The sequence below is a fragment of the Cyanistes caeruleus genome, chromosome 35 (assembly GCF_971803275.1).
Source record: "Cyanistes caeruleus chromosome 35, bCyaCae1.hap1.1, whole genome shotgun sequence".
In the NCBI taxonomy this organism is placed as follows: domain Eukaryota; kingdom Metazoa; phylum Chordata; class Aves; order Passeriformes; family Paridae; genus Cyanistes; species Cyanistes caeruleus.
Window position 1 is genome coordinate 873,055 of NC_141736.1, and position 22,382 is coordinate 895,436.

The 22,382-nt window shown below is 69.9% G+C and overlaps 1 protein-coding gene across 4 annotated transcripts; it reads right to left on the minus strand.

The window, feature by feature from the left end:
* MAST1 (microtubule associated serine/threonine kinase 1) lies at window positions 1-22,262 on the minus strand. 4 transcript variants are annotated; one of them, XM_086871281.1, is made up of 27 exons: window positions 22,153-22,262; window positions 20,967-20,995; window positions 19,731-19,819; window positions 18,476-18,551; window positions 16,358-16,436; window positions 15,419-15,585; window positions 14,591-14,666; window positions 12,542-12,748; window positions 11,817-11,918; window positions 10,896-11,022; window positions 9,455-9,522; window positions 8,801-8,886; window positions 8,485-8,693; window positions 7,238-7,376; window positions 7,019-7,151; window positions 5,870-6,035; window positions 4,968-5,069; window positions 4,762-4,884; window positions 4,469-4,578; window positions 4,253-4,371; window positions 3,259-3,440; window positions 2,999-3,178; window positions 2,311-2,543; window positions 1,906-2,028; window positions 1,591-1,727; window positions 1,355-1,497; window positions 1-1,242 (listed from the first exon to the last, which is right to left on the minus strand). In XM_086871281.1, the coding sequence occupies exons 1-27, from the start codon at window positions 22,189-22,191 to the stop codon at window positions 596-598; spliced, it is 3,891 nt and encodes a 1,296-aa protein (XP_086727407.1). In that variant the 5' UTR covers window positions 22,192-22,262; the 3' UTR covers window positions 1-595. The 4 variants fall into 4 exon arrangements, with proteins under 4 accessions (XP_086727407.1, XP_086727408.1, XP_086727406.1 ...); XM_086871282.1 differs by having other exon boundaries at window positions 15,419-15,567; window positions 20,967-20,998; XM_086871280.1 differs by having other exon boundaries at window positions 20,967-20,998.
* Between the last annotated feature and the right edge of the window lie 120 nt (window positions 22,263-22,382).

Below are 22,382 nucleotides of genomic sequence, written 5' to 3' on the forward strand. Positions count from 1 at the left end.
TCGGTGCTGTACAGCCTTTATTGGTCCCCGGGGCCCCCCCGGCCCCCCCAGTCCCGGGGGGCGTTTGCATAGCGAGAACGGGGGGAGGGGAGATGGGGAGTGTGATGATGTCACGGATGGGGTTGGTGACGTCACCACCGGCTCGCAAACCGGGCATAGCCGCCCCCCCCCGCTCGGCTGTGACATCACCGCCCTCACGCATCCAGTGACGTCACGGTCGTGATGTCACCAGCCGAGTGACGTCGCAGCAGCGCCCGTGCCCCTCCCGTGACATCGGTGCTGTGACGTCATCGCCGCTTTGATGTCATCACCGGAGCCATATCCGGGGGCAAACGGGACACCGGGGGGGGGGGTGAGGGGCATCACCCTGGGGGGGCGGGGGGCTTGTCCGGGTCGATGACATCACACCGGGGGGAGGGGGAGGGGGTTTGCCGGATCGGTGACGTCACACTGGAGGGGTGTCACAGTATTAACCCTTCGCGTACGTGGGGAGGGGCCGGGGGGGGGGTGCGACCCCCGCATGCCTGGGGGTCCCGGGGTGCCCCCCCCCCTATTTACAGCCGGGGGTTGGGGGCGGGGGGGGCTCGGGTAAAGCTCAGCGCCCGGGGGGGCCCGCGGCGCTCCGGGGGTCCCCGGGGGTGGCACCGGGCCCCACCACCACGATGGGCACCGGGGGCCCCCCCGGGGCCGCCCCCCCGCGCTCGTGCTCCTGCACCGGGCTGAGCGCCTTGGGGGGACCCCGCGCCCCCCGCTCGGGCTCCTCCGGCCCCGGGGGGGGCGGCTCTGCCCCGGGGGGGCCCCCGAGCAGCAGCGGCAGCTCCTGCCGGCCCAGGCGGCGGGCGGGGGGCGCGGGCGGGGCCGGCTCGGCCGGGCCCTCCCCGTCCCACTCGGCCAAGCTCTGCAGCGGCGGCTCGGCCGGGAAATCCTTCCGGGGGGGCTCCAGCCCCAGCTTGCGGGGGGGCCCCGGCGCCGCCTTCTCGGGGAGCCCGCGGCGGGCGAGGCGCGGGGACTCGGCGGCCTTGGGGTGCAGCTTGGCGGGGAAGGCGGGCGGGGAGGCGGCGGGCGGCGAGGGCGTGTGGGCGAGCGGCGACAGCGGGATGCTGCCGGCGGAGCGGCACCGCGCCGCCCGGTACTGCCGCTGCAGCTTCGGCGACAGCCCCTGCAGGGAGCTCGGCCGCAGGTGCGGCCCCGCCGGCGACGGCGGAGCGCTGGAGCCCGGCGAGCTGCTGGGCGGGGAGGCCCCTGCGCGGAACGGGACCGGGCACCGGGACTGAGCACCGGGACCGCCGTCCGCTACCGTGGCCCCGCCCCCCCTGCGTTGACCCCGCCCCCTCCCCTTGGCCCCGCCCCGTACCTGGGTCGCGCGCCCGCGCGTGCGTGGGGGAGGCGGGCAGCGAGTCGGAGGAGGAGAGCGAGCGGCTCAGTGACGTCAGCGAGCGGCTCGTGTGCAGCAGCGAGGCCTGGCGGGCGAGGTGCCGGAACAGCGCACTGCGCCGCCTGGCGGGCGGGAGGACCCGTCACGTCCCGCCGCCGCCGCCGCCGCCGCCGCCGCCGCTGCTCCCCCAAAAAACACCGCCCCCCGCTTCCCACCTCTCGTGGCCGCTCCCGGTGCCTCCCCGGCGGTTCCTCCGGGCCATCTTGGCGCGGGCGCTGCGGCGCCGCGCGGGGCCCAGGCGGATCGAGGTGTTCTCCAGCGGCGTCGTTGTCACCAGCACTTTGGTCCCGCTCTGGGTGACAGCGGGTCACGGGCAGGGCCCCCCAACGCCCACCCCCCACCCTGGTCACGGCTGCCCTGCCATGACCCTGCCATGACCCCCCCCCAAACCTCTGACCCCTGTGACCCCGCCGCGCCCACCGCCACCACCCCCCGGTGACCCCCACCCCCGTCACCCCGGTGTCCCCCACCTTGAGGATGAGCTCCACGACCTCGGTGTGCACCAGCCCGTGCACCGGCTCCCCGTTAACGTGCGTGATCAGATCCCCGGCGCACAGCCCGGCCTCCTGCGCGGGGCCGCCCTCCTCCACGTGCTGCCCCCCAAAAACCGGGTCACCCTCGGGGCGCTGGGGACGTCACACCCCAGACCCCCCCCCCCTCATATCCCCCAAAACGGAGTCACCCACAACGCACCCAGACCCCCCAAATGTCCCCCACACACCCCTGACCCAAATAAAATCCCTGTCCCCCCCCAGTGTCCCCAAACCCGCCCGTGTCCCCGTTCCTCCACCCCAAAATCCCGTCTCCGTCCCCGTTCCTCCACCCCAAAATCCCGTCTCCGTGCCCCCCCCGGTGTCACCCCAGGTGTCCCTGACCCAGACGACGTGGTGCACGCTGTACACGTCGCTGTCGCCCAGGTAGACGCGGATGGCCCGGAGGGTGAAGCCGAATTTCTTGCCGGGCCGGGGGATGGCGATGGGCGAGCGGGGTGGGGCGGCCACGGCCGGGGCCAGCTCCCGGCCCGGTGACGAGTCCCGCGACGAGGGGTCCGACGACAGCGACCGCGGCGACATGGGGCTGCCCAGGGGGGACGAGCCGGGCGCCTCCCCTGCGCCCCCAGACCCCGCTAACGCCACCCAAAAACCCCCCACGGGAGACCCCCAGACCCCGCCACGGGCACCGCCGTCACCCCCCGGGGCACCGGGACACCCCACCCGCGGGATTTGGGGTCCCACCACCCACAAAACCCCAGTGAGAGACCCCAAATCCACGGGGTCGGGGGGTCGCATCACCCACAGAAACCCTGGAGACCCCCAGGCTCCCCCTCCCGTGGGTCTGGAGGGTCCCTGGGTGTTTGGGGAGGGTCCTTTAGGGGGGTCGCGGGCGGATTTGGGGACCCTGGAGGAGATCGCTGGGAACAGGAGGGGGGTGCCAGAGGGATTTGGGCTCCCTGCGGGGGTCCCGGCGGCATTTGGAGACCCCGGAGGAGATCCCTGAGAATACGGGGGGGGGTCCCGAGGGGATTTGTGGCCCATGGGGAGGGTCCCGGGGGGTGTCACCCACCGCTGGGGATGATGACGGACAGCGCGGTGGCCGACGCCGACTTGGTGACCTTCCCGGGGGCCCGGGGGCTGCGCTTGTCCCCTCCGCCCTCGGCGGGAGCCACCCCCGGGTGCCGCGGCCGCCGCAGCCCCAGCTCGGAGCGGGCCGGGGGCGCCTCCCCGGCCCTCGGCGCTCGCTCCCCTGCGCGGGTGGGAGACGCTGCGGGTGAAACGACCCGCGACAACACCTCGGGGACCCCTCCCCACCTCCCCGCGACTCACCCGGCTCCTCGCCGGCTCCCTCCGCCGTTCCCTCCCGCCCCCCGTTGCGGGGGCACGGCCGCTCCTCGGGGGCGGGCCCGGGGCGCGCCGGTTCCAGCAGCGCCGAGAAGCGGCGGCGGGCGCCCGGCGGGGGGCTGCCCTCACCCTCGGGGGGCGGCCCCTCACCTGCCGAGCGGTGCTTCCTGCGGGGACACGGCAGGTGAGGGATGTGGGGATGTGGGGATGGGGTCTGAGCCCCCCCCAGGCCCCGCAGGTGCGCACAGCTCAGGTGATCCCCCCGGGCCCCGCAGGTGCGCACAGCTCAGGTGATCCCCCCCAGACCCCGCAGGTGCGCACAGCTCAGGTGATCCCCCCGGGCCCCGCAGGTGCGCACAGCTCAGGTGATCCCCCCCGAACCCCGCAGGTGCGCACAGCTCAGGTGATCCCCCCCAGACCCCGCAGGTGCGCACAGCTCAGGTGATCCCCCCCAGACCCCGCAGGTGCTCACAGCTCAGGTGATCCCCCCCAGACCCCGCAGGTGCGCACAGCTCAGGTGATCCCCCCGGGCCCCGCATCCCCCCCGGGCCCCGCAGGTGCGCACAGCTCAGGTGATCCCCCCAGGCCCCGCAGGTGCGCACAGCTCAGGTGATCCCCCCCAGACCCCGCAGGTGCGCACAGCTCAGGTGATCCCCCACAGACCCCGCAGGTGCGCACAGCTCAGGTGATCCCCCCGGGCCCCGCAGGTGCGCACAGCTCAGGTGATCCCCCCCGAACCCCGCAGGTGCGCACAGCTCAGGTGATCCCCCCCGGGCCCTGCAGGTGCGCACAGCTCAGGTGATCCCCCCCAGACCCCGCAGGTGCGCACAGCTCAGGTGATCCCCCCCGGGCCCCGCAGGTGCGCACAGCTCAGGTGATCCCCCCGGACCCCGCAGGTGCGCACAGCTCAGGTGATCCCCCCGGGCCCCGCAGGTGCGCACAGCTCAGGTGATCCCCCCCAGACCCCGCAGGTGCGCACAGCTCAGGTGATCCCGTTCTCCAGCCGCGCTCGCGGGCGAAGCCGTCGCGTCTCCCCTCGTCCCGCGGGCGCCCCTTGGGCTTCGGCTCCTGCGAGAGCTGCTCCAGGCTGCTGTACACCTGTGGGAGCGCAGCTGCTCACACCTGGGCACACCTGGGCACACCTGGGCACACCTGGGCACGCCCGCCATCCCACGTCCCCCCCATAAATTCCCACCTTGCTGAAGCGGGGGGAGCAGGAGGAGAACTGCCGGATCTCCACGGGCTCGTCCTCCGTCGTGTCCTCGTCCTCGTACGACGTCACGTGGGGGTACCTGTCCGACCGCGCTGGGGGGGCACAGGTGAGAGGGGGGGTCCCTTAGAGCGACCTCCAGGGGTGGGGGGGGGAATGACCCCGAGGAGACCCCGGTGGGAATCCCGGGATGCTCCAGGGGGTGATCCCAGGGTTGTCACACGGGGCGGGGGGGGGTCCCCAGGGGTGGGTCTGGGGGTGTCCCGGGGGTCTCTCACTGTCGAAGTAGCTCGTGTCCTCCTCGGACTCCAGGTGCGGCACGAACTCGGCTTTTTGCCGCAGCAGCCCCGTCCAGTCGAGCGTGGCGAAGAAACCGTGGGCTTTCACCTCCTGAGCCCCCCCTGCGCGGCAGCTCCGGCTCAGGGGGGGGTTCGGGGTGTCCCGGGGGGTGTCCCGGGGCTCTGGGGGCGGGGGGGGGTCTCACCTGCCCCGAGGCGCCGCAGCGGGTCCGGCTGCAGGAGGCAGGAGATGAGGTGCTGCGCGTCCGGGGGCAGCGCCTCGTCCCCCTCCGGCCACAGGATCTCGTCTGGCACGGGTGGGGAGGGGACACAGAGGGGACAGCTGAGAACAGACCCCCGGGGTCACCTGTTCTATCGACCCCCGGGGTCACCTGTCCCCACATCGACCCCTGGGGTCACCTGACCCCACATCGAACCCCAGGGTCACCTGTCCCCACATCGACCCCTGGGGTCACCTGTCCCATCGACCCCCGGGGTCACCTGTCCTGTCCCCACGTTGAACCCCGGGGTCACCTGTCCTGTCCCCACATTGACCCCCGGGGTCACCTGTCCCCACATCGACCCCCGGGGTCACCTGTCCCCACACTGAACCCCGGGGTCACCTGTCCCATCGACCCCCGAGGTCACCTGTCCTGTCCCCACGTTGAACCCCGGGGTCACCTGTCCTGTCCCCACATCGACCCCTGGGGTCACCTGTCCTATCGAACCCCGGGGTCACCTGTCCCCACATCAACCCCCAGGGTCACCTGTCCTGTCCCCACATCGACCCCCGGGGTCACCTGTCCCACCCCACATCGACCCCCGGGGTCACCTGTCCCCACACTGAACCCCGGGGTCACCTGTCCCACCCCACATCGACCCCCGGGGTCACCTGTCCCATTGAACCCCGGGGTCACCTGTCCTATCGACCCCCGGGGTCACCTGTCCTGTCCCCACATCGACCCCCGGGGTCACCTGTCCCATCGAACCCCGGGGTCACCTGTCCCCACATCAACCCCCAGGGTCACCTGTCCCAGGGTCACCTGTCCTGTCCCCACATTGTCCCCCAGGGTCACCTGTCCGGTCCCCACGTCCCCACGGGCCATACCTGAGATCACCTGCCCGAAGAGCTCCTCGGGGGTGTCCCCGAAGAAGGGGACGCAGCCCACCAGGAACTCGTAGAGGACGATGCCCATGGCCCACCAGTCCACGGGCTTCCCGTAGCCCTGGCGCAGGATCACCTCGGGCGCGATGTACTCGGGGGTGCCGCACACCTGCGGGCAGGTGAGCTCGGCTCGGGACACGCCCCTGCCGCAGACTCAGCCTGCTGACCTGTCCTGCGCTGTGCCTGGCACAGCTGCGCACATCCGGGTGCACCTGGGCACACCTGGGCACACCTACGGCACCTATGTGGGCACACCTGGGTGCACCTGGGCACACCTGGGCACACCTACAGCACCCATCTGGGTGCACCTGGGCACATCTGGGCACACCTACGGCACCTATGTGGGCACACCTGGGCGCAGCTGGACACACCTGGGCACACCTACGGCACCTATGTGGGCACACCTGGGTGCACCTGGGCACATCTGGGCACACCTACGGCACCCATGTGGGCACACCTGGGCACACCTACGGCACCTATGTGGGCACACCTGGGTGCACCTGGGCACATCTGGGCACACCTGGACACACCTGGGCACACCTACGGCACCCACCTGGGCACACCTGGGTGCACCTGGGCACACCTGGGCACACCTACGGCACCCATGTGGGCACACCTGGGCACACCTACGGCACCTATGTGGACACACCTGGGTGCACCTGGGCACATCTGGGCACACCTACAGCACCCATCTGGGCACACCTGAGTGCACCTGGGCACATCTGGGCACACCTGGGCACATCTGGGCACACCTACGGCACCCATCTGGGCACACCTAGGGCACCTATGTGGGCACACCTGGGTGCACCTATGGCACCCACCTGGGCACATCTGGGCACACCTGGGCATGCCTTGAGCACGCTTGGGTGCACCTGGGCACACCTGGGCACATCTGGGCACACCTGGGCATGCCTTGAGCACACCCGGGTGCACCTGGGCACACCTGGGCACATCTGGGCACACCTGGGAGCACCTGGGCACAGCTGGGCACACCCGTGGCGCCCACCTGGGCACACCTGGGTGCACCTGGCCATACCTGGGCACACCCACGGCACCCACCTGGGCACACCCGGCCACACCCACATCACCCACCTGCTTGTCCCGGAACTCGCGCGCGTCCTTCTCCATGTGCCCCTCGTACAGGTTGGTGGTGAGGCTCATCAGCCCCATCTTGGAGAGCCCGAAATCCGTCAGCTTGACGTGGCCCAGCGAGGTGATCAGCAGGCTGCGGGGCGGGGCACGCGCAGGTGAGGAGCGGGCGGGGCCCAGGTGAGTCCCCGCAGCCCCCGGCCCAGCCCCCCCCGGGCGCACTTGTCGGGTTTGAGGTCGCGGTGCACGATGCCGTAGGTGTGCAGGTACTCCAGCGCCAGAACCGTCTCGGCAAAGTAGAGCCGGGCCAGCTCCAGGGGCAGCGCCCCGATGTGCTTCAGCAGGGTGGCACAGTCCCCGCCTGGGGACACGGGGACACGGGGACACGGGGACACGGGGACAGGGGGACACGGGGATATGGGGACATGGGGACACGGGGATATGGGGACATGGGGACAGTGGGACATGGGGACATGGGAACAGTGGGGACAGTGGGACATGGGGACAATGGGGACAATGGGGACACGGGGACAATGGGGACATGGGGACATGGGGACATGGGGACATGGGGATATGGGGACATGGGGACAGTGGGACATGGGGACACGGGGACACGGGGACACGGGGACATGGGGACACGGGGACATGGGGACACGGGGACACGGGGACATGGGGACATGGGGACACGGGGACATGGGGACATGGGGACAATGGGACAGTGGGACATGGGGACAGTGGGACATGGGGACACGGGGACACGGGGACAGTGGGACATGGGGACAGCAGGGACATGGGGACAGTGGGGACACAGGGACACGACAGTGGGGACATGGGGACACCGGGATAATGGGGACAATGGGGACACCGGGGGTGGATGGAGGGGACAGGGGGACACCGGGGATGGGGGGGATGTGGTGGCACATGAGGGGAAATGGGGACAGATGGGGGACACGGGGACAGCTGTTACCACCATCCCCAGCCCCACCTGTCCATGCCCATATCGCGACATCCAGCCCCATATCGCGACATCCAGCCCCATACCCCAACAGCCATACCCCTATTGTGACCCCCACCCCCATATCGTGACCTCCCACCCTCATATCATGACCCACATCCCCATATCCTGATCCCCATCCCCCTATCGCGCCCCCCACTCCCCTATCGCGCCCCCCCACCCCCATATCGTGACTCCCCACCCCCCATATCGTGACCCTCCACCCCCATATTGCCACTCCCCACCCCCATATCGCGCCCCCCCACCCCCATATCGCGCCCCCCCACCCCCCTATTGCCACCCCCCACCCCCCTATCGCGCCCCCCCACCCCCATATCGCGCCCCCCCACCCATATCGCGCCCCCCCACCCCCCTATCGCGCCCCCCACCCCCATATCGCGCTCCCCCACCCCCATATCGCGCCCCCCCCACCCCCATATCGCGCCCCCCCCCATATCGCGCGGCTGTCCCGCACCTTCCACGTACTCCATGACCATGCAGAGGTGGCGGCGGGTCTGGAAGGAGCAGAACATGCTGACCACGAAGGGGTTCTCGGCGAAGGTGAGGATGTCGCGCTCCACGAAGGCCTGCTGCACCTGGTTCCGCAGCAGCAGGTTCTGCTTGTTGATCTTCTTCATGGCGAAGCGCTGGCGCGTGGCCGTGTGCCGCACCAGGTACACCGCCCTGCCGTCGCGACAGGGCCGCCACACTGTCGTCACCTGGCCCCCGCCCCCGCCTCACCTGTCGGCTCCCCCAGCCCTCACCTGCCGCCCCCAGCCCGCCCCGCTCACCCGTAGGCGCCGTTGCTGATGAGTTTGATGGTCTCGAAGTCGCTCTCACCTGGCGGCTCCTTGGGGCGGGGGGCGGCGGCGCGGCCCTGGGGGGACAGGTGAGGTGGGGGGACAGGTGAGGGACAGGTGAGGGACAGGTGTGGGACAGGTGAGGTGGGGGGACAGGTGAGGGACAGGTGTGGGACAGGTGAGGTGGGGGGACAGGTGTGGGACAGGTGAGGGACAGGTGAGGTGATGGGGACAGGTGAGGGACAGGTGAGGTGATGGGACAGGTGAGGTGATGGGGACAGGTGAGGGACAGGTGAGGTGATGGGGACAGGTGAGGGTTAGGGTTAGGGTTAGGGTTAGGGTTAGGGTTAGGGTTAGGGTTAGGGTTAGGTGATGGGGACAGGTGAGGTGATGGGGACAGGTGAGGTGATGGGACGGATGATGGGACAGGTGATGGAGGAACAGGTGATGTGATGGGACAGGTGATGGAGGGACAGGTGAGGTGATGGGACAGGTGAGGTGATGGGACAGGTGAGATGATGAGGGGACAGGTGAGATGATGGGGACAGGTGATGGGACAGGTGAGATGATGAGGGGACAGGTGAGGTGATGGGACAGGTGAGATGATGAGGGGACAGGTGAGGCAGTGGGGGGATGAGCGCTCACCTCAGCCCCATCCTCGGGCTCCGGGGTGTTGGTGCCGCTGCTGTCGGGCTCCTCCAGGTGCAGCATGTCTGGGGGGGCACAGGTGAGTGTGGGGGGCACAGGTGAGTGTGGGGGATACAGGTGAGTGTGGGGGATACAGGTGAGTGTCTGGGGGGGCACAGGTGTGTGTGGGGGGGCACAGGTGAGTGTGGGGGGCACAGGTGTGGGGCACAGGTGAGTGTCTGGGGGGATACAGGTGAGTGTGGGGGGCACAGGTGAGTATGGGGGGCACAGGTGTGGGGCACAGGTGAGTGTGGGGGGCACAGGTGAGTGTGGGGGGCACAGGTGAGTGTCTGGGGGGATACAGGTGAGTGTGGGGGGCACAGGTGAGTGTGGGGGGCACAGGTGAGTATGGGGGGCACAGGTGTGGGGCACAGGTGAGTGTGGGGGGCACAGGTGAGTGTGGGGGGCACAGGTGTGTGTGGGGTACAGGACACAGGTGTGGCCCCCCCATCTGTACCTGTGTACCCACCATGTCCCAAACCCCCCACTCCATATCTGACCCCCCACACCTGTCCCACACCTGTCCCACACCTGTCCCACACCTGTCCCACACCTGTCCCCCCACACCTGTCCCACACCTGTCCCACACCTGTCCCCCACCTGTCCCCCACACCTGTCCCCCACACCTGTCCCACACCTGTCCCCCCACACCTGTTCCACACCTGTCCCCCCACACCTGTCCCCCACACCTGTCCCCCCACACCTGTCCCACACCTGTCCCCCCACACCTGTCCCCCACACCTGTCCCCCCACACCTGTCCCACACCTGTCCCCCCACACCTGTCCCACACCTGTCCCCCACACCTGTCCCACACACCTGTCCCACACCTGTCCCCCCACACCTGTCCCACACCTGTCCCCCACACCTGTCCCACACACCTGTCCCACACCTGTCCCACACCTGTCCCACACCTGTCCCCCACCTGTCCCCCACACCTGTCCCCCACACCTGTCCCACACCTGTCCCCCCACACCTGTCCCACACCTGTCCCCCCACACCTGTCCCCCACACCTGTCCCCCCACACCTGTCCCACACCTGTCCCCCCACACCTGTCCCCCACACCTGTCCCCCCACACCTGTCCCACACCTGTCCCCCCACACCTGTCCCACACCTGTCCCCCACACCTGTCCCACACACCTGTCCCACACCTGTCCCCCCACACCTGTCCCACACCTGTCCCCCACACCTGTCCCACACACCTGTCCCACACCTGTCCCACACCTGTCCCACACCTGTCCCCCACCTGTCCCCCCACACCTGTCCCCCACCTGTCCCACACCTGTCCCACACCTGTCCCACACCTGTCCCCCACACCTGTCCCATACCTGTCCCACACCTGTCCCACACCTGTCCCACACCTGTCCCCCACACCTGTCCCCACCTGTCCCCCCGTTACCTGTGCGTCCCCCCCGTGCCCGGCCCAGCTGTCTCAGCAGGTACCGGGGGGTGTCGGCTCTCAGGGGCCCCTCGGCCCGGCCCGCGGCCGCCGCCAGCAGCTGGGAGAGCCCCGCGGGGTCAAACTCCTGTGGGGACAGGTGGGGACAGGTGGGGACAGGTGGGGACAGGTGGGGACAGGTGGGGACAGGTGAGGACAGGTGGGGACAGGTGGGGACAGGTGAGGACAGGTGGGGACAGGTGAGGGACAGGTGAGGGGACAGGTGAGGGACAGGTGAGGACAGGTGGGGACAGGTGAGGGACAGGTGAGGGACAGGTGGGGACAGGTGAGGGGACAGGTGAGGGACAGGTGGGGACAGGTGAGGGACAGGTGTGGGACAGGTGAGGGACAGGTGGGGACAGGTGGGGACAGGTGGGGACAGGTGAGGGACAGGGGAGGGGACAGGTGGGGACAGGTGAGGTGACATAGGTGAGGTGACAGAAGTGAGGGCACAGGTGACACAGGTGAGGTGACACAGTGAGGTGACACAGGTGACACAGGTGAGGTGACACAGGTGACACAGGTGACACAGGTGAGGTGACGCAGGTGAGGTGACACAGGTGTGGTGACACAGGTGACACAGGTGACACAGGTGACACAGGTGAGGTGATACAGGTGACACAGTGAGGTGACACAGGTGACACAGGTGAGGTGACACAGGTGACACAGGTGACACAGGTGACACAGGTGACACAGGTGAGGTGACACAGGTGACACAGGTGACACAGGTGACACAGGTGTGGTGACACAGGTGACACAGGTGACACAGTGAGATGACACAGGTGACACAGGTGACACAGTGAGGTGACACAGGTGACACAGGTGACACAGGTGACACAGTGAGGTGACACAGGTGACACAGGTGAGCGCACAGCTGCTCACCAGGCACTCGAGCAGCCGCGCGGGGCGGGAGATGATGATGAGGAGCCGCTTCACCAGCTGGGTGATGAAGGCCACCTCCTCCGACTCCGAGCGCTCGTAGGCCTGAGGGGACACGGGGGGGGTCAGGGGACACCTGGGGGTCCCTCGGGGTCCCTCGGGTCCCTCGGGGTCCTGTTGGGTCCTGCTGGTCCCTTTGAGGTCCTTTTGGGTCCCGTTTGTCCCTGTTTGTCCCCGTTTGTCCCCTCCATCCCTGTTCTCTGTTATTCCCTGTTTGTCCCCATCTGTCCCTGCTGTCCCCTGTGTGTCCCCACTGTCCCCGCTGTCCCCCTGTCACCTCTGTTCCCTGTTATTCCCCACTGTCCCCTCTGTCCAGCTGTCCCCAGTGTCCCCCTCTGCCCCCCCGTCTGTCCCCTGTGTGTCCCCACTGTCCTGCTGTCCCCACTGTCCCTCCTGTTCCCAGTCTGTCCCCATCTGTCCCCGCTGTCCCCGCTGTGTCCCCGTGTGTCCCCAGTGTCCCCCTGTCCCCCTGTCCCCGCTGTCCCCCTGTCCCCCCTGTCCCCGGTGTGTCCCCGTGTGTCCCCGCTGTCCCCCTGTCCCCCTGTCCCCGCTGTCCCCGCTGTCCCCGCTGTCCCCCATCTGTCCCCAGTGTCCCCCGTGTGTCCAGCTGTCCCCCTGTCCCCCTGTCCCCCTGTCCCCCTGTCCCGCTGTCCCCGCTGTCTCCTCACGTCCTGCAGCAGTCTCTCCATGTTCTCCTGCAGCTCGCAGAAGTAGCCGGCGGTGATGAGGCCGTGCCGGGCCTTGGCCAGGCAGTCCCGGGCCAGCTCCACCAGCTGGTGCTGGATGAAGCTCAGGGCGCCGTCGGCCAGGGGGGTCCCGCCGGGGCCGCAGCCGCGCACGAACTCCTCCAGCCGCTCCTCCATCTGCGCCGTGGCCTGCGGGAGACAGCGGCTGCAGCCTGCCCCATAGCCTGCCCCATAGCCTGCCCCATAGCCTGCCCCATAACTGCCCCATAACTGCCCCATGGAACCCATAACCCACCCTCCATCTGCGCCGTGGCCTGCGGGAGAGGGGAGCGGCTGCAGCCTGCCCCATAGCCTGCCCCATAGCCTGCCCCATAGCCTGCCCCATAACTGCCCCATGGAACCCATGGAACCCATAACCCACCCTCCATCTGCGCCGTGGCCTGCGGGAGACAGCGGCTGCAGCCTGCCCCATAGCCTGCCCCATAACTGCCCCATAACTGCCCCATAGCCTGCCCCATGGATCCCATAACCTGCCCCATGGAACCCATAACCCACCCTCCATCTGCGCCGTGGCCTGCGGGAGACAGCGGCTGCAGCCTGCCCCATAGCCTGCCCCATAACTGCCCCATAGCCTGCCCCACAACTGCCCCATAACTGCCCCATAACTGCCCCATAGCCTGCCCCATGGAACCCATAACCCGCCCTCCATCTGCGCCGTGGCCTGCGGGAGACAGCGGCTGCAGCCTGCCCCATAGCCTGCCCCACAACTGCCCCACAACTGCCCCATAACTGCCCCATAGCCTGCCCCATGGATCCCATAACTGCCCCATGGATCCCATAACCCACCCTCCATCTGCGCCGTGGCCTGCGGGAGACAGCGGCTGCAGCCTGCCCCACAGCCTGCCCCACAACTGCCCCATAGCCTGCCCCATAACTGCCCCACAGCCTGCCCCATAGCCTGCCCCATAACCGCCCCATAGCCTGCCCCATGGATCCCATAACTGCCCCATGGAACCCATGGATCCCATAACTGCCCCATGGATCCCATGGAACCCATAACCCACCCTCCATCTGCGCCGTGGCCTGCGGGAGAGGGGAGCGGCTGCAGCCTGCCCCATAGCCTGCCCCATAGCCTGCCCCATAGCCTGCCACATAACTGCCCCATAACTGCCCCATAACTGCCCCATGGATCCCATAACTGCCCCATGGATCCCATAACCCGCCCTCCATCTGCGCCGTGGCCTGCGGGAGACAGCGGCTGCAGCCTGCCCCATAGCCTGCCCCATAGCCTGCCCCATGGATCCCATAACTGCCCCATAACTGCCCCATGGAACCCATGGAACCCATAACCCACCCTCCATCTGCGCCGTGGCCTGCGGGAGAGAGCAGCTGCAGCCTGCCCCATAGCCTGCCCCACAACTGCCCCATAGCCTGCCCCACAACTGCCCCATAACTGCCCCATAACTGCCCCATGGAACCCATAACCCACCCTCCATCTGCGCCGTGGCCTGCGGGAGACAGCGGCTGCAGCCTGCCCCATAGCCTGCCCCATAGCCTGCCACATAACTGCCCCATAGCCTGCCCCATAGCCTGCCCCATAACTGCCCCATGGATCCCATAACTGCCCCATAACTGCCCCATAACCCACCCTCCATCTGCGCCGTGGCCTGCGGGAGACAGCGGCTGCAGCCTGCCCCATAACTGCCCCACAACTGCCCCATAGCCTGCCCCACAACTGCCCCACAACTGCCCCATGGATCCCATAACTGCCCCATGGATCCCATAACCTGCCCCATGGATCCCATAACCTGCCCCATGGAACCCATAACCTGCCCCATGGAAACCATAACCTGCCCCATAACTGCCCCATGGAACCCATAACCCACCCCATGGATCCCATAACCTGCCCCACGGAGCCCCACAGACCCACTGGGACCCTGTAACCACCCCCACAGCCCCCCAGGGACCCCATAACTGACATCGGGGCCACCCCCCAGCCCCCCAGAGACCCCCAAACCCCCCCGGCCCCACCTTGGGGAACCTCTCCTTGTACACGTGGTTCATCATCACGATCTCGTTGTCGTGGGACGAGGGCGAGCGCCCGGGGCTGGCACGGGGGGGACACAGCTGGCACCAGGGACATCCCCCGGTGTCCCCCTCCCCACAATGGGCACCCCCAGGTGTCCCCCTCCCCACAATGGGCACCCCCCCATGTCCCCCTCCCCTCAATGGGCACCCCCAGGTGTCCCCCTCCCCACAATGGGCACCCCCCCATGTCCCCCTCCCCTCAATGGGCACCCCCCATGTCCCCCTCCCCTCAATGGGCACCCCCAGGTGTCCCCCTCCCCACAATGGGCACCCCCCCATGTCCCCCTCCCCACAATGGGCACCCCCCCATGTCCCCCTCCCCACAATGGGCACCCCCCCATGTCCCCCTCCCCTCAATGGGCACCCCCAGGTGTCCCCCTCCCCACAATGGGCACCCCCCATGTCCCCCTCCCCACAATGGGCACCCCCAGGTGTCCCCCTCCCCACAGTGGGCACCCCCAGGTGTCCCCCTCCCCACAATGGGCACCCCCAGGTGTCCCCCTCCCCTCAATGGGCACCCCCCCATGTCCCCCTCCCCACAGTGGGCACCCCCAGGTGTCCCCCTCCCCACAATGGGCACCCCCCCATGTCCCCCTCCCCACAATGGGCACCCCCCCCATGTCCCCCTCCCCACAATGGGCACCCCCCCATGTCCCCCTCCCCACAATGGGCACCCCCCCATGTCCCCCTCCCCTCAATGTGCCACCAGCTCTGCCCCCCCCCCCACCCCACATCCCCCCCCCGCCCCTCCCCCCGCCCCCCCGGGCCCACCTGAGGCTGCGGGAGCGGGGCCGGGGGGCGGGACCCCCCCCCCGAGCCCCCCCATCCTCCTCGGCGAGGCTCTCGGAGCTGCCGAAGTGGCGGGAGAGGAAGCGCAGCTCCTCGGCCGTGGGCTGGGCCGGCAGCTGGTGCAGCCGCTCCTGCGACGAGCACGAGGACTGCGCGCCCGCGTCACCGCCGGGACCCCCGACCCACCCGGGACCCCCGGCCCACCCCCCGTGTTTCCGCCGGGACCCCCGACCCATCCCCCGAGTCACCGCCGGGACCCCCGACCCAACCCCCGAGTCACCCCCGGGACCCCCGACCCACCCCCCGTGTTACCGCCGGGACCCCCGACCCACACCGGGACCCCCGACCCAACCCCCGACCCATCCCCCGGGACCCCCGACCCATCCCCCGCGTCATCGCCGGGACCCCCGACCCACCCCGGGACCCCCGACCCACCCCCCGTGTTACCCCCCGGGATCCCCGACCCACCCCGGGACCCCCGACCCATCCCTCGAGTCACCCCCAGGACCCCCGACCCACCCCGGGACCCCCGACCCAACCCCCGTGTCACCACCGGGACCCCCGACCCATCCCCCGACCCACCCCGGGACCCCCGACCCACCCCGGGACCCCCGACCCAACCCCCGACCCATCCCCCGCGTCACCGCCGGGACCCCCGACCCATCCCCAGGGACCCCCGATAAACACCCCGAACCCCCCCGAACCCCCCCGGAGCCCCCCGGAGCCCCCCGGAGCCCCCGGAGCCCCCCGGAGCCCCCCGGAGCCCCCCCGGACCCCCCGGAGCCCCCGGAGCCCCCCGGAGCCCCCCGGAGCCCCCGGAGCCCCCCGGAGCCCCCGGAGCCCCCTCCCCACGGGACCCCCGAACCCCCCGGAGCCCCCCGGAGCCCCCGGAGCCCCCTCCCCCCGGGACCCCCGGCTCACCGAGACGGTGGAGCTGGGGGTGTTGGTGCCATAGCCCGAGGAGGGCAGCGACGCCAGCGACCACCGGCGCCCGTCGGTCCTGGGGGTCACGGGGTCACGGGGTCACGGGGTCACGGGGGGTCACGGGGGTCACGGGGTCAGGGGGGTCAGGGGGGGTCACGGGGGGTCACGGGGGTCACGGGGGGTCACGGGGGTCACGGGGTCACGGGGTCACGGGGGTCACGGGGTCACGGGGTCACGGGGGTCACGGGGGGTCAGGGGGGCTCAGGGGACCCCCCCGGAGCCGGGGTTGTTGTCCCTGTCACCACCCTGACCCCAGAGATCGGGGACACCCCCGGACATTGGGGTCACCCCTGGACATTGGGGACACCCCTGGACATTGGGGTCACACATTGGGGTCACCCCCGGACATTGGGGTCACACATTGGGGTCACCACTGGACATTGGGGTCACCCCCGGACATTGGGGTCACCACTGGACATTGGGGTCACTCACTGGGGTCACCCCCCGGACATTGGGGACACTCCCGGACATTGGGGTCACACACTGGGGACACCCCCGGACATTGGGGTCACTCACTGGACATTGGGGTCACTCTCTGGACATTGGGGACACCCCCGGACATTGGGGACACCCCCGGACATTGGGGTCACTCACTGGACATTGGGGACACCCCTGGACATTGGGGTCACCACTGGACATTGGGGACACTCCCGGACATTGGGGTCACACATTGGGGTCACTCACTGGACATTGGGGTCACCACTGGACATTGGGGTCACACACTGGGGTCACCCCCAGACATTGGGGTCACTCACTGGACATTGGGGTCACCCCTGGACATTGGGGTCACCCCTGGACATTGGGGACACTCCCGGACATTGGGGTCACACACTGGGGTCACCCCCGGACATTGGGGTCACCCCCGGACATTGGGGACACCCCTGGACATTGGGGTCACACATTGGGGTCACCACTGGACATTGGGGACACCCCCAGACATTGGGGTCACCACTGGACATTGGGGACACTCCCGGACATTGGGGTCACACATTGGGGTCACTCACTGGACATTGGGGTCACTCACTGGACATTGGGGTCACACATTGGAGTCACCCCCGGACATTGGGGTTACCCCTGGACATTGGGGTCACCCCTGGACATTGGGGTCACTCCCGGACATTGGGGTCACTCACTGGACATTGGGGTCACTCACTGGACATTGGGGACACCCCCGGACATTGGGGTCACCCCTGGACATTGGGGTCACTCCCGGACATTGGGGTCACTCACTGGACATTGGGGTCACTCACTGGGGTCACCCCCGGACATTGGGGTCACCCCTGGACATTGGGGTCACACACTGGGGTCACCCCCGGACATTGGGGTCACCACTGGACATTGGGGTCACTCACTGGGGTCACCCCCGGACATTGGGGACACCCCCGGACATTGGGGACACCCCCGGACATTGGGGTCACTCACTGGACATTGGGGTCACACATTGGGGTCACCCCTGGACATTGGGGTCACCCCCGGACATTGGGGACACCCCCGGACATTGGGGTCACACATTGGGGTCACTCACTGGACATTGGGGTCACACATTGGGGTCACCCCCGGACATTGGGGTCACCCCTGGACATTGGGGTCACCCCTGGACATTGGGGACACTCCCGGACATTGGGGTCACTCACTGGGGTCACCCCCGGACATTGGGGTCACACATTGGGGACACCCCCGGACATTGGGGACACTCACTGGACATTGGGGACACCCCCAGACATTGGGGTCACACATTGGGGTCACTCCTGGACATTGGGGTCACCACTGGGGTCACCCCCGGACATTGGGGTCACACATTGGGGTCACCAGTGGACATTGGGGTCACCACTGGACATTGGGGACACTCCCGGACATTGGGGTCACACATTGGGGTCACTCACTGGACATTGGGGTCACCCCTGGACATTGGGGTCACCACTGGACATTGGGGTCACACATTGGGGACACTCCCGGACATTGGGGTCACTCACTGGGGTCACCCCCGGACATTGGGGTCACTCCCGGACATTGGGGTCACCCCCCGACCCCCCGACCCCCCCGACCCCCCCTCACCTGCGGGAGGAGGCGAAGGAGAAGTGGGCGGGGGCGCTGGGTGAGAAGTTCCGGGGGCTGTCCAGGGGGCTGTTACCTGCCCGGGGGTCGCACAGGTGAGGGTGACGTCACCCGCCACGCCCTGCTAAGCCACGCCCCTCCCCGCTTGTGGGCGGGGCCAAGCGAACGGGAACCACCCCGGGGGGGGGGGGCAAGGAGGGACCCCGGGGTTTTGGGGAGGGGTCCCAGCAGCTTGGGGGGGTCCGAGGGGGGTTTCTGAGGGTCCATCTGGGGGGGCTTTGGGGATTTTGGGGGGAGGTTGGGGACATCGGGGGGGGGGCGGGGGGCATTGGGGACATCCCCGGGGGTCTGGGGGGGACCTTGGGGGGCGTTGGGGACATTGGGGAGGGGTCAGGGGGAGCTGGGGGGGATTTGGGGACACCCCCAGGGGGCCCGGGGGGAGATTGGGGAAATTGGGGAGGGGTCGGGGGGATTTGGGGACACCCCCAGGGGCCCGGGGGGGGATTGGGGACATTGGGGAGGGGTCGGGGGGATTTGGGGGGGATTTGGGGACACCCCCAGGGGTCTGGGGGGGGGATTGGGGACATTGGGGAGGGGTCGGGGGGAGCTGGGGACACCCCCAGGGGTCTGGGGGGGGACTGGGGACATTGGGGAGGGGTCGGGGGGAGCTGGGGACACCCCCAGGGGTCTGGGGGGGATTGGGGACATTGGGGAGGGGTCGGGGGGATTTGGGGACACCCCCAGGGGTCTGGGGGGGGAACTGGGGACATTGGGGAGGGGTCGGGGGACGCTGGGGGGGAGCTGGGGACACCGCCAGGGGTCTGGGGGGGGGGATTGGGGACATTGGGGAGGGGTCGGGGGGATTTGGGGACACCCCCAGGGACCCGGGGGGGGGATTGGGGACATTGGGGAGGGGTCGGGGAGAGCTGGGGACACCCCCAGGGGTCTGGGGGGGGGGAATTTGGGACATTGGGGAGGGGTCGGGGGGATTTGGGGACACCCCCAGGGGTCTGGGGGGGGGGGATTGGGGACATTGGGGAGGGGTCGGGGGGATTTGGGGACACCCCCAGGGGTCTGGGGGGGGGGGATTGGGGACATTGGGGAGGGGTCGGGGGACGCTGGGGGGGATTTGGGGACACCGGGAGGGTGTGGAGGGCGCTGGGGAGGGGTCGCGGGCACAGTGAGGATGGGGGGGGGGGTGAGGGGACACCCGGGGGGTGTCGGGGACATTTGGGGAGGGGTCCGGGGGTCTCACCGATGTGTCCGGGCAGCGGCGAGTGGGGCCGCGGGAGGGTGGGGGAGGTGCTGCTCAGGATCAGGCTCTTCCGGTTGCTCGTGCGGCAGCTGGGGGGGGGTCGTGAGACCCCCACTCACATCAGGACCCCCAGGCCAGACCCCCGCGCTGGGGGAGGGGGGAGGGGGGGCACCCACAGACCCCTCCCTCCCATCCCCCCCCCCCAAAAAAATAAAAATAAAAATAAAAAAAATAAACGGCGAGGGGCGAGAAAGGGGGGGAGGGGGAGGATGAGGATGGAGGGTGAGGAAGGAGGGGGGAGAGGGGATGAGGATGGAGGGGGGATGAGGATGATGAGGATGATGGGGATGAAGGAGGGAGCGGGCGAGGGAGCAGGGTGAAGATGGAGAGGATGATGAAGGCGGAGAGGAGGATGAGGATGGAGAGGAGGATGAAGGCTGAGGGTGGAGAGAGGATGAGGATGATGAGGATGAGGATGAGGATGATGATGGGGATGATGATGAGGATGATGATGGGGATGATGATGGGGATGATGAAGATGAGGATGGAGATGAGGATGATGAAGGCTGACGATGCCGGCGGCGCGGGAGGAAGGCCGAGCCCCCCCCCCGGTACCTCTTGGTGCGGCGGAACATTCTGCTGCCCGCCAGGACCGGCACCGGGGGGCACCGGGGGGCACCGGGGGGTCCGGGGGGGCTCCGGGGGGGCTCCGGGGGGGCTCCGGGGGGGCTCCGGGGGGCTCCGGGGGGTCCGAGGGGGCTCCGGGGGGCTCCGGGGGGGCTCCGGGGGGGCTCCGGGGGGTCCGGGGGGGCTCCGGGGGGTCCGGGGGGGCTCCGGGGGGGCTCCGGGAGGCTCCGGGGGGCTCCGGGGGGTCCGGGGGGGCTCCGGGGGGTCCGGGGGGGCTCCGGGGGGGCTCCGGGGGGGCTCCGGGGGGGTCCGGGGCGGCTCCGGGGGGTCCGGGGGGGCTCCGGGGGGGCTCCGGGGGGTCCGGGGGGGCTCCGGGGGGCTCCGGGGGGGCTCCGGGGGGGCTCCGGGGGGTCCGGGGGGCTCCGGGGGGGCTCCGGGGGGGCTCCGGGGGGGCTCCGGGGGGTCCGGGGGGGCTCCGGGGGGCTCCGGGGGTCCGGGGCGGCGGCGGGGCGGGGGGGTCGGGGGGGGCCGCGGCGGCTGCAGTGGGCGGGGCCCGGGGCGGGGTTTGGGGGGCGCGGGGGGGGGGGTGGGGGTGGGTGGGGGTCTCACCTGCTGCTCTTCCGAGGCAGCGGCAGCTCCTTCTGGAACAGCGGCAGCGGCTGGGGGGCGGCCCGGAGCCCCCCGCCCCAACCGGACGCACCGGAGCGACCCCTCCCCAACCCCGCATTCGGGGGGGGGGGCGGGGCGGGGGGGGAACCGCGGCCCCCGAACCTCGCCCGGTGTCCGAACCCCGCCGGGTCAGCCGCTCCCGGTCCGCCCTCCCCGGCCCCGGAACGCCCCCCGGTACCGGGCCCGCATCGCCCCCCACCCCCCCCCCCCCCCTCCCGGTGCCGGCCGCGCCCGGAGCGACCTTCCCGGTACCGCCCGGTACCGCCCGGTACCGCCCGGGAGCGCCCGGGAGCGCCCGGTACCGCCCTGCGGATGGGCCTGCAGCCCCCGGTACCGATCCAATCCCTCCGGTAGCGATCCCGTCACCGCATCACCGACCCCCCGCCGCTTCCCGTGCACAGCGGTACCGATCCCCGGATCCTCCGGTACCGATCCCCGCATCCCCCGGTACCGATCCCTGCATCCCCCGGTACCGATCCCCTCCCGGTACCGGTCCCCGGATCCCCCGGTACCGATCCCCGCATCCCCCGGTACCGATCCCCTCCCGGTACCGATCCCCGAATCCCCCGGTACCGATCCCCTCCCGGTACCGATCCCCGAATCCCCCGGTACCGATCCCCTCCCGGTACCGATCCCCGCATCCCCCGGTACCGACATCCCCCCCTCGGTAGCCGGTACCGGACCCTTGGCCCACCTCCCATCGCACTGATCTCCCGGTACCGATCACCGCATCCCTCGGTACCGATCCCCTCCGGTACCGATCCCCTCCGGTACCGATCCCCTCCCGGTACCGAACCGCTCCCGGTACCGACCCCCTCCCGGTACCGAACCGCTCCCGGTACCGATCCCCTCCCGGTACCGAACCGCTCCCGGTACCGATCCCCTCCCGGTACCGATCCCCTCCCGGTACCGATCCCCTCCCGGTACCGAACCGCTCCCGGTACCGAACCGCTGCCGGTACCGATCCCCTCCCGGTACCGATCCCCTCCGGTACCGAACCGCTGCCGGTACCGATCCCCTCCGGTACCGATCCCCTCCGGTACCGATCCCCTCCGGTACCGAACCGCTCCCGGTACCGATCGCCTCCGGTACCGAACCGCTGCCGGTACCGATCCCCTCCCGGTACCTGCAGCCGCCGCCGCCGGATCACTCCCGAGTCATCCATGTCGCCCCTGCCGGTGCCGGGGGGGTCCCGGCCTCGCTGTCCCCCCCTCCCCCCCCGCAGCCCCCGGTACCCGCAGCCCCCCCCCCTCTTCAGCCGCCCTCCGCCATCGCCCGGGACCCCCGGAGCGCCCCGCCCAGGCCCCGCCCACAGCCACGCCCCCAGACCACGCCCCCTCAGGCCACGCCCAGCCC